Here is a 12,192-nt window from a genome sequence, read left to right on the forward strand (position 1 = left end):
AGTATTTCTTCATTCTGTTTATATTGAGGTCATAAAGTTTGTCCAGGCTAAACTTATCCTGCATAGTCTGAAAATTAGTCATACCCCAAAATTAAGTCTGAGCAGAGTAATTTCATACATTCGTAGCTTATAACTAGTAATTACTATAGTAGTATACACACTATTTATATTTAATCTAGTTTGTAAGCAATTACAACAAAGCCCATTTAGCTCAGTGGTTACGACTTGCTACGCACATTAAATGTTACAAGTACGCACGCGGAAGTTCGAATCGGATATAACGCAAACCATGTTGGCGGGAGTTGAGCTGAACATATAATTTTTCATGAAGTAAATTTTGCTCAAAAAACAGACTGGCCAGTGTAAATAGTGACATGAACAGAGTACTGGCCATCCTAAAAAACAGAATGTCTTTAGACTGATTCAGCACTGATTTGCTCTGCCACCAACCTCCGGGAAGATAGATCATTTAAAATTCGCAAGCTTAGCTATTTTCATCCAGCATTTTTTTGTTCAAATCCAAGGGCAGTAATAATTGCTGTACCATTTTATTAAAAAATCTTCTTTGATTGATCGAAAATTTTTGGTTAGAAAAAAAGGGGGGTTTTACAGAACAGTTCTCAATTTATTTGACCATTGAAAAGACAAGTTTCAAATTTCTGTTTTCTCTTTGAAAAATAGGTAGCGCGCGAATTGAATCGATTCTTCTTTTCCTCAGATTTGCATCTGTAATCGAAATGCTGCCATGCATTCAAATTAGTTTAATAATGCAAATCAAATATCAGACCTTTTTGGCGATATTTCGACTTGGACTTGTGTCAAATTAATTCGCAAGTTCCAAAAATCTGATCTCATTACATCGTAAAAAATAACGCCGCGGGAATTAAAGTTTTAATTTCTTGGGAAAATAATAAATTTTTGTAAAGTATAGCATTCCTTGTGCGTTTTATTTTATTAGAACCAGAAAAATAACTGATCCTGAAAATTATACCCGGAACCCAAAAACTGATCATTCTTTGCTTATGATCAGACAAATAAAGAATTTAGTCCATTCGATTGAAAAAGAATTGTGGTAGACACAAACTAGTAATAACTAGTATTTCATTATGTGAATTGGTTAGATTGGTTAAAAACAGCTTTATATGGTGACCGAAAAACAATAATTACAAAAGCAGCAAAAAATAATCCATGCTTTGAGTTAAGAGGTTTTTTGGCTCCTATGACTGGTCCAGCGAATTCTAAAGATTTCCAGTTGTCTTTGCCATCGCTCCAAGCACACAAAACGTAAACCAGCGAGGATGTAATTAAGCAACTCAAGACCGTCTGTTCTTTTGGTACTAAAATGGTATTAAAAATTCCAGAAAATATCACGTTATCGGTCTGAATGGCCGTTTCTATACAAAAATCTTTTCTAGTGACGTGCAATTTCTACGGAAAATATAAAGCCCATTGCTTGTTGGAGCAACCTTTCATATTGGCCATTGACTGTTATGCACTGCATAAATACTTATTCTCGATCTCTCTTTAAATGCATCTTTTTTGCAGTGTTACTAAATTATGAATTGAAGAATTAGTTTAAACAAAAAGATAGAAAACTTGTTTGCTTCTCAACTAGAAATAAAAGAATTTTATTAAAAAATAAATTAGAACTAGATGTGAAGAAAACAAGTATGCAGGCATTTTGTTGAAACTAATTCTTCGATTCACAATTTAGAAACACGTTACAAGAAATTTCCGATATGAAGTGCTGCATCTCAAGAGAGTTAATAATGAGAAAGTAGTCAACCTAGTAAAACCTCTTTTTTATTTTTGTTCCGACCCCTCTTGAGGGGGGAGGAACTATCTACTCAAATGGGTTTTTTTGTTGAGTCAATTTCGGCCGATCTATATATTCATCGTAGAGAGTTGCGACTGGTATCATTAGAAATCATGTCCGGCGTAGAATATGGAATTAAAAAGATTTTTTTGGTTTTTGTTTTTAACAAGGAGATATCGAGGTTTAAACTTTCGAGAAAATAGAGTGAATTCCGTTGATTTCATTCACCTTTTTTCGGAATTTTTGATTAAAATTTCGCCAATTTTGATAAAATATGAAAAAAAAAATTTTCAAGAAATTGTTGTTGATTTTACATTTAAAGACAAAAAATATTGTCGGCTATTTTCATTGAATTTTTTTTCACAAATATTTCACAAAATTTAGACTTTTTCATCAAAAACAGCACGAAATAAGTTTCTTTAGTCCACTCTGATTAAATTTGCAGGAAGTGCACACCCAAACACCACTAACACAATCTTTGTAGACTGAAAAGGGGGCTAATTCCACTTCAACTTCCGTTGAGAGTGCTCTGTAAATAAAACTTTGCCGTTTTGTGCTAACTTTATTCGTTGATTATCAAAAACGCAGTATTTATTTTTGATTTTTAACTAACAAAATATCTATATCAATGTCATTCCAAAAATTAATTATTCCTAATGGAGAATCAGCATTAGCAGTACTAGTTGTGTACCAATCTTGGACCGTTACAATCCAAAATTAATTCATATTGTCGTCAGTCGGTTTTTTTTAAAAAAATTCGATATTAATTTAAAAAAAGAACATTTCAAATCAAAGCTCACTAGTGATAGGTCCTATTGGCTTCCTAATTAGCTCGAAATTAATTTATCTAGTTGATTGCTGGAAAGCTTATGGTCGTTTTGACTTTTAAAATATTTGATTTTTAAATAAAAAATGGCTTATTGAACTTTGCCTCCATTTTTCTCTTAATTTGGTCAACTTGTTAGTCTTTTAATGTAAAATAGGTTATTTTATAATGTTTCCTAGGAAAACGAAAGTGACATTGTTGAGCCCTTTCTTCTTTCTCTTTGAAAAAAAATGTGTTTGCGGTTACTTTATTGAAACACTTGAAATTAATTTTCTAATGGCTAGAATGGGAGGCAAGTTTGTTCTTAAACAATATTTCCCAGACTTGTTACACTTTTGTACTAGTTTCTATAAAAACCAAAATGAACTGTACTCTTATCTAGAAGCACTCACTGAAAAGATATCCATAAAGAATCCATTTTGCTTACGGTAAGTGGGCTCCCTCATAGGGTAGAAAAGTTTGATTGAAAATGAATTCAATTAGACTATCTGTTCAAACTTGATGTTTTCCTGAATTTTGATGTTTTTGATGTCACACATTTAATCTTGAAAAGAATTTAGTTACCTAAAATGGTCACATGTGGATGTGAAATTCTTTTTGTTAAGTATTTCCTGACATAGGCTATACAAACATCAAAACCTCTCAATTCCAAAGGTTAAAGCAGGGGTTGTGGCTTTTGACCTCCTGACAGAATTTTACTGTGCAAAAAGTTACACAAACAAAACGTGCGCCTGATGCATCAATGCAGCACGAAAGAAACTATCGCTAATTGAAAAAAGAATAACTTTAATCTGAAGGACGAAGTAATTAAAGAGGATAACTTGCACAAATGCTACAGGTCTTCAACTACGTCATCAACAACAAGCAGCACATCATCGCCTACAACTTCCTCAACTACATCGTCTACTACCAGTAGCACATCATCACCTACCACTTCATCTACTACATCATCAACCACTAGTAGCACATCATCGCCTACAACTTCATCAACTACGAGCAGCACGTCGTCACCTACCACTTCATCTACTACATCATCAACAACCAGCAGCACATCATCACCTACCACTTCATCTACTACATCATCAACAACCAGCAGCACATCGTCACCTACCACTTCATCTACTACCTCGTCAACAACCAGCAGCACATCGTCACCTACCACTTCATCAACTACATCATCAACAACCAGCAGCACATCGTCACCTACCACTTCATCTACTACATCATCAACAACCAGCAGCACATCGTCACCTACCACTTCATCTACTACATCATCAACAACCAGCAGCACGTCGTCACCTACCACTTCATCTACTACATCATCAACCACTAGTAGCACATCATCGCCTACAACTTCATCAACTACGAGCAGCACGTCGTCACCTACCACTTCATCTACTACATCATCAACAACCAGCAGCACATCATCACCTACCACTTCATCTACTACATCATCAACAACCAGCAGCACATCGTCACCTACCACTTCATCTACTACATCATCAACAACCAGCAGCACATCGTCACCTACCACTTCATCTACTACATCATCAACAACCAGCAGCACATCGTCACCTACCACTTCTTCTACTACATCATCAACAACCAGCAGCACATCATCACCTACCACTTCATCTTCTACATCATCAACAACCAGCAGCACATCATCACCTACCACGTCGTCAACTTCCTCATCAACAACCAGCAGCACATCATCACCTACAACTTCATCAACTACGAGCAGCACGTCATCACCTACCACTTCTTCTACTACATCATCAACAACCAGCAGCACATCATCACCTACCACTTCATCTACTACATCATCAACAACCAGCAGCACATCGTCACCTACCACTTCATCTACTACCTCATCAACAACCAGCAGCACATCGTCACCTACCACTTCATCAACTACATCATCAACAACCAGCAGTACATCATCACCTACCACTTCATCTACTACATCATCAACAACCAGCAGCACATCGTCACCTACCACTTCTTCTACTACATCATCAACAACTAGTAGCACTTCGTCACCTACAACTTCATCGACAACATCATCAACAAGCAGCAGCACATCTTCAGCTACCACTTCATCTACTACTTCATCAACAACCAGCAGCACATCGTCACCTACCACTTCATCTACTACATCATCAACAACCAGCAGCACATCTTCACCTACCACTTCATCTTCTACATCATCAACAACCAGCAGCACATCGTCACCTACCTCTTCATCTACTACATCATCAACAACCAGCAGCACATCGTCACCTACCACTTCTTCTACTACATCATCAACAACCAGTAGCACATCGTCACCTACAACTTCATCGACAACATCATCAACAAGCAGCAGCACATCTTCAGCTACCACTTCATCTACTACTTCATCAACAACCAGCAGCACATCGTCACCTACCACTTCATCTACTACATCATCAACAACCAGCAGCACATCGTCACCTACCACTTCATCAACTACATCATCAACCACCAGCAGCACATCATCACCTACCACTTCATCTACTACATCATCAACAACCAGCAGCACATCGTCTCCTACCACATCGTCGACAACAAGCAGTACATCATCACCCACTACATCGTCGACAACGTCATCAACAACGAGTAGCACCTCCTCCCCTACCACTTCATCGACAACATCATCATCAACCAGCAGCACATCGTCACCTACCACTTCATCAACTTCATCATCAACAACTAGCAGCACATCATCACCTACCACTTCATCAACTTCATCGTCAACAACCAGCAGTACAACATCACCTACCACCTCATCGACAACCAGTGTGACTGCTACAACAGGTGAAGTTCGCGCACCATCGAGTCGGTCAACTGGCGTTACAAGTGCTCTGTAAGTATTGTTATTTTTTTTCATTAAAACTACTTCTTTTTCTCCAAATTGCGGTTCTAACATTTTAGCAATCGGTTTCCTAATCTTTTGATAAGTTTTATTTCAACCTACTCGAAAATTTCGTAAACTTATTTCTCTGAATCATCTCTAAAGCATGTGAAATGTCAACAGCTGTCAATGGGAATCGGTTTGATCTCAACTTTTCTATGTTTTCATGTTGGGAAACTGGAATTAATTGTATAGTTTGGAATACTTATCAGCAATTTAGGAGCTCCAAATTGTTGAGCTAAGAAAGGCCGTTGGCATGATGCACAGCATAGACGTAACAGACAGAACCTCATCTGTTACAGATTTTTTTTTATTTTTATAGATTTCTTGAAATTTTATAGTTAAACAGTTAAAATAATATAGTAAAAAAAAGTTTTGCTAGATTTGAGTAAGGCTAGTTACATTAACCGTTGAAGTAAAACGTTATTTTTAAGGTGTATTTTAATGTGTTATAGGGTAAACGTGAGATAAATTTAAGCTTAGTTAAAATAATTAAAGGTGAGTTAATTAAAGGTAAATTTACCAGGTAAAGTGAGTTTTTTCTAAGGTCCGTTTAAGTTCAATATTTGTATGAAAACAGCGAATTTTATTTGTATTTATTTTATTTGTGCTAATCAGTTAGATTAATTACTCCAACTGTGGTCTTAACAACTCTAAAAAATCAGAAAACAGATATAGCGCTTTATTTCAAATTAAAACAGAAAGATTTTCAAAGAATGCAGTTCTTTTCCCTGGTCCAGAAGATTCAACAAAAATGACGCAAGAAGTTTTTGGTGCATGTCATAGTTTCCACGTAACAAATCGTGTGTCTGTTTGGTTTGTTAGGTGTGTTTTGGTTTCAAACGTAAGAAATATTTGGTACGTTCGGTCGTTTTCGGGTAATTTGATATATTGTACCTTAATTGCTTAGGTTTTCTTAAGGTTGTTTTGAACTAAGTTGAACATTAAAAGTTCAGCCGGTGCTCCATTTCTTTTACATTTTTGGCTAAGGTAAGGTAAATTTAGGAGCGTTAAAGTAAGCTAAAGGTGGCTGAACATTTCAGGTAAATTGGAAAAATTTTTGAGGTACCTTTACCAACATCTTGTTTCGTGTGTATCGATATGCCAATGGTGATGAAACTGCTGGCTTATTTCTAGGATTACCAACCAGGTATCAGAACTGGAATAATAGGAAATAATTGGTTTAAAAAAACGACAGAGACATATCAAGAGAAGAACTTTTTTGCAGAAAAGAACTTAAAATTAATTTTTTAATTGATATGTAAAAATTGTGAAGTATCACTTCATAACAAAAACATCATTATTATACAAAAAGAATTCAACAATACAAAATTTATGCCATGTGGCTGACAATCGAGTAACTATTTAAGAAAAACCAAAATTTTAATTGTATGCGTTACTGAGAAAGTCATGCTTACCTAACATGATCAACTTACCAGGCATTGAAGGTCTCAATTTTTTTCTGAAACTTTTTTCTCAGCCACACTGTTTAGTGAATTCATCCCTTATTTAACAAAAAATAGAAGCTGCAAGCAAATGCTTCGCAACCAAACCAACGCCACAGATCCGCGATCTGTGAAAGATCTATTGCTTTTTTGGTCTTTGATCTGCTATGCCTGAAAATTTAGTTTGCAGCTCAATAAAGAATAAGTTGTTTATTTTGCAAAAAAAATATCTAACAGTTTGAGCACAGGATAAATTGCTAAAGTGCAAGCACATCAAAATATCCACTCACATGTATGTTCACTCAGAAGAACAAAATGATTTTTTTCTCGAATAATGTTGTGATTTTTGCTGAATGGTAGTTTCATATTAGCGAAGAATCAAGGATTACAGAGAATGATCTGAATGAGACCAGGAACCGCAAAAAACAACGCTCTTCATGAAACAATTAAGATCTTGTTACTCAAGACTTGAAAATTGCAGCGTGTTATTGTAATGATTGCAGATCATTTTCTTTTCTAAAAATGTAAACTAGGTGCTGTGAGATGTTCCACAGCATCGATAAACATCTCAACTCGAAATTCCTTTGAGTTAATGTAAAAATATTATTATTTATTATCTCTATTTGCTATATGTTTTTTAACAATTAAAGGAAATTTTTTTGATAATTTTTTTTTTGACGCACGACTCAAATCTTTTACATAACGAAACTTCATGCAAATTCAGAAGATCATTCGAATAAAAATTTATCTTTCATTTTGAACAACTTTAAACCAAAAAGACGCTAAACAAGATGGTTCAACTTAATTGTCTTGATCAGAATAATGAAATACTTTAAATATTATAAAAGCTTTTTAATTTCCATGTATCAGCCACCCTTAAACGTATTCCAAAAAGGTCAAAAAATTTTAAATATCTTCCAAGCTATATGTCAAGCTTTGCTGCGATTATGGGTTTAGTGGTGGCAATATGAGAGATTCTTTGTGCAACAGCGATTAAAGTTTTTAGATCGATTCAATCTAGTTTTCTCTGCTTAAACACAAAAAAATGCTTTTTTCTTTTACTGTGTGACATGCTATTGCTGAACGAACTGAACTGAAACCCTCATTGGAGCACATCAGAGTGGTCCATGAATTCTTAAATTCTACGATACAAATTCCAGATGTACAGAAAAACACGAATTCTCTAAAATTGATTAATCTGAAGAAGTGCTGCAAGAAAGAACTTGAAGACAAAAAGCGTGTTTGCGGCCAAAATGATACAATATTATGGCCAGGAGACAATTTTTTATGAAAAGTTAGCAAAAAAGCTGTAAATTTGGAAAAATATTGGTGCATATGTAAGAAATTTGTACAAGAACTCATCGAATCGTCTGCTAGACGTTACAAGTGCTAAACGTAAACGCTTATAATGACGCTACGGGACTATTTTAAGCTCAAAATAAAATTTTCGAAAAGTGTACTCAAAAATTGTTTTGGTGAGTAAATGTTAAATTGCTTTGAAACAAAATTAAATTAAATTAAAAGCAGTCACATTAGTCCTGCGGCATTTGTTTTTAATGCATTATTTGCTCGATCGAATATTCGTCTGTCTCTTTGTACTTTTTTTCCCACAAAGCACGGGAAAAACTGGAGGCGCCCAGAGGGGAAAATGTTCTCTTAGGGGCTTTCGTCTAAATAGACTCTAAGTATGCGATGCACAAAACTCTTTTGGAGACATGAATAGATGATGAAGGGCGGATCTTAGAGATTGGCCCCAGTTCCTCCCTGGTCGAGGTGTCACCACTACAAATCGCTAAAAGAAGTAAGATTTGCGGTGAATTTGAGTAAAAGTGTAACATTTGCGTTCAATGCGATGAATGCAGTGAAAAAAAAAACTTTTATGCAGTGAAAAATTTTCATCGCTACCAGCAGAATGCGGTGAAAAAAAATTTCACCGCTAAAATTGCAATTCTTACAAATATTCACCGCGCTAATTTCAACGCTTATCTTGAATTCACAGTAGATATTATAGAAGTAAGTGACAGATGTCGCCGTGGAATAACAAGTGGTTGAATTGCAGGAGGTGAGAGGTTCGAACCCGTGTACGGCAGTTTCTTTTTTGTAAGAAATCCGGTGAAATTTACACCGCTAAAAACTGCAAAATTTCACAGCATTCAACGCTAAAAGATGCGGGCGCTTTGCGGTAAAAAATGTTTTTTTTTTCACCGCTATTCACCGCTAATCTTACATTATTTATGACCAAACCTCGACCCGGGCTTTTACCCCTCCCAATTAGCCCCCCCCCCCCCCCCTGAATGAATTGTCTTCCGTATACGCACAGAATGAGAGTTTCAGCTATCGCACACTGTAAAATTGGTGTTTCCATGTGAAAGCTCATTTCTTGTTATAAGAACAAGAATTGAATGTGGCTTTTGCTGGTTGGACGTGTTTCAATAAACTAAGTGTGTGTGTGTGTGTGTGTGTGTGGTGTGTGTGTGTGTGTGTGTGTGTGTGCGTGTGTGTGTGTGTGTGTGTGTGTGTGTGTGTGTTTGTGTGTGTGTGTGTGTGTGTGCGTGTGTGTGTGTGTGTGTGTGTGTGTGTGTGTGTGTGTGTGTGTGTGTGTGTGTGTGTGTGTGTGTGTGTGTGTGTGTGTGTGTGTGTGTGTGTGTGTGTGTGTGTGTGTGTGTGTGTGTGTGTGCGTGTGTGTGTGTGTGTGTGTGTGTGTGTGCGTGTGTGTGTGTGTGTGTGTGTGTGTGTGTGTGTGTGTGTGTGTGTGTGTGCGTGCGTGTGTGTGTGTGTGTGTGTGCGTGTGTGTGTGTGTGTGTGTGTGTGTGTGTGTGTGTGTGTGTTTGTGTGTGTGTGTGTGTGTGTGTGTGTGTGTGTGTGTGTGTGTGCGTGTGTGTGTGTGTGTGTGTGTGTGTGTGTGTGTGTGTGTGTGTGTGTGTGTGTATGAAACATGACGTCCATCAGGAGAAATTTTGATTTTTTTCGCTATTTTGTGCACCCCCACCCCCCCCCCCCCCCGAATCTTAAGTGACCCCAATTGCATAAAAGGTGCTATTTTATAGTGAACCATGTCAATATAGCACGTATGCGGCTTTTGGTGGTGTCAATAGGATGCGCCCACACAAAGCGGCTGGGGGGGGGGAGGGGGGGGAGGGGTGTTGGAAATAAAAGATTCAACGGATGCAAGAATTAATCTGATTTTGATATTTGTAGCAAGTTCAAATCAGGCTTAAAATGAAATCCTGAGGTAAATTAAAAGATGGAGGAGAATTGTTTCGTGCCAGAAAATATGAATATTTGAGCGAAATCATGTGTGTGGCAAATCTAAATGACATTTTTAAAATTACCTTGTCAGCAGGACTAGAACTAGCGCGGAAATATCCCATCAGATTTCTACTCAGAGACCATGATTGATGAGTATACTAACATCATTATCCTAATATTTTGAAATGACGATTCTTTTCTTCAATCTGTGCCGATGTTTTGGAACTTTTTCTATGTCCTGCATGTCTCCGCACTTCACCCCACCCCCGCTGCGCTCACCCCACGTCCAATTATGCTAAGGCTTGTATCCCTAAACAGTTGCTAGCTACTGACGAAGCCAAGAGCTCTCTAGTCGTTTGATAGCAATTAACCCGAAGTTAGTTGGTTATTTTTTGAATAACTGCAGCACCAGAAAGCCAAAAAATACTTGAAAATTTAAATTGCAAGAAGTTCCTATTTAGCCAGAATTTGGCATCCGTTGACATTTGCCATTTTAAAACGAGCGCGTTTTTTGTCTTAAGCATGGTTAATTGACTCTGGAGAAGTCACTTCGAAATTCAGACTTATAATCTCGAACCGCTTCACGGTTCTCGATAAATGCCAGAAATTCTCAGTGACTTCACGCAGAGGCACGTGACGTAACGGTTAAGTGACTCTGCTTGAAGTCACTGAGAACTTCTGGCGTTTATCGAGAACCGCGAAGCGGTTCGAGTTATTAAGTAAGAATTTCGAAGTGACTTCTGCAGAGTCATTTAACAATGCTTAAAACACGAAACGCGCTCGTTTTAAAATGACGAAAGTCAACGAAATTCAACTTCTGGCTAAGTAGCAACTTCTGGCATTTTAACTTCTGTCACTGCAGACTTTCGGCATTTTAAATTGTGAGTGTTTTAAAATTATATAAGGTGCACGCCTAAGGCAATGAAGCAAAAGGATCTTAGTAGCAAAACAAAATGCGCTATAAAATTAATCGTTCCAGACATTTGGTTTTACTGCTCTTAAGAAAACGACAAAAACTATTATAATTAAAATCGGATATATAATGTTTCGCCCCTCCCCATCTTAGTGAGCATGAATCTGTTATTACCCCCAGGCGCACGTGCTATTTTCCTACATAGTAACGGGCTATATAAAAAAAATATTATTTGTCACTGGGTGCGTAAAAAACAGAAATTGAATGGTGCGTAAGAAACAGAACCAGGGGGGACAGATTAGATCCTTAAAACCATTCCCATTTTCCACATGTGATTATGGCAGTGTTCAACGGTAGACTCTACTTGAAATCATGACATTTAAAAAACATGACTTTTTTAAAAAAAAACATGACATTAATTGCACTGAAATTTGAACTTCAGCAGCCATAAATCAGGTTCACATTTCAATACATTAAAACACAACAACGAAAACCAAACATCAATGACGGGTAATTTTTGGAAGTATTTGGAACCTGCAGTACTTGTTCGATCATTTCGACCAATTTCGAACAATTTCTGTTGTTACTATTTAAGCCTCTAAAGTGTTTTATATAATATGGAGGATAGCAACTTCATAAATTTCATAATTAAAAACAGTTTCTGTGAACAATCTTTTGTACAACAAAAAATTATTGATCTCGATTACTATTACCAATACAGTCAAATAAATGAATATAGAACAACTCTAGCTGTGGCTTAGATTGATAGCAAAGCTACTGTAAGTTTTTTTAGAAGAAAAGAAAATGGAAAAAATTGAGAAAAATAATAAAAGAGACAATTTCATTGAACCGTGTCTAAAAACAGCTCAATACAGAAATTAGATAGATGTTTAGATTGAGAATACCATTTAGAAAGTTATAGGGTAAACTAAAAGAACATAAGCATATAGTCCTAGCAATTTTTCTCGATTTAATGGCTAGTTCTGTTATTAAAATATTTGAGCGTAT

The 12,192-nt window shown here is 36.5% G+C and overlaps 1 protein-coding gene across 1 annotated transcript in view; it reads left to right on the forward strand.

Annotated features, from left to right (window-relative positions):
- Positions 1 to 12,192, forward strand: part of LOC142350961 (uncharacterized) — a 114,093-nt gene that overhangs the window by 65,969 nt on the left and 35,932 nt on the right. The window contains exon 10 of the mRNA XM_075402988.1: positions 3,481 to 5,529. Within this exon, the coding sequence (XP_075259103.1) occupies positions 3,481 to 5,529 (2,049 nt within the window). The remainder of the gene's footprint in view (positions 1 to 3,480; positions 5,530 to 12,192) is intronic.

Source organism: Convolutriloba macropyga, chromosome 12, assembly GCF_964194025.1.
Source record: "Convolutriloba macropyga chromosome 12, txConMacr16.3, whole genome shotgun sequence".
Taxonomy (NCBI): domain Eukaryota; kingdom Metazoa; phylum Xenacoelomorpha; order Acoela; family Convolutidae; genus Convolutriloba; species Convolutriloba macropyga.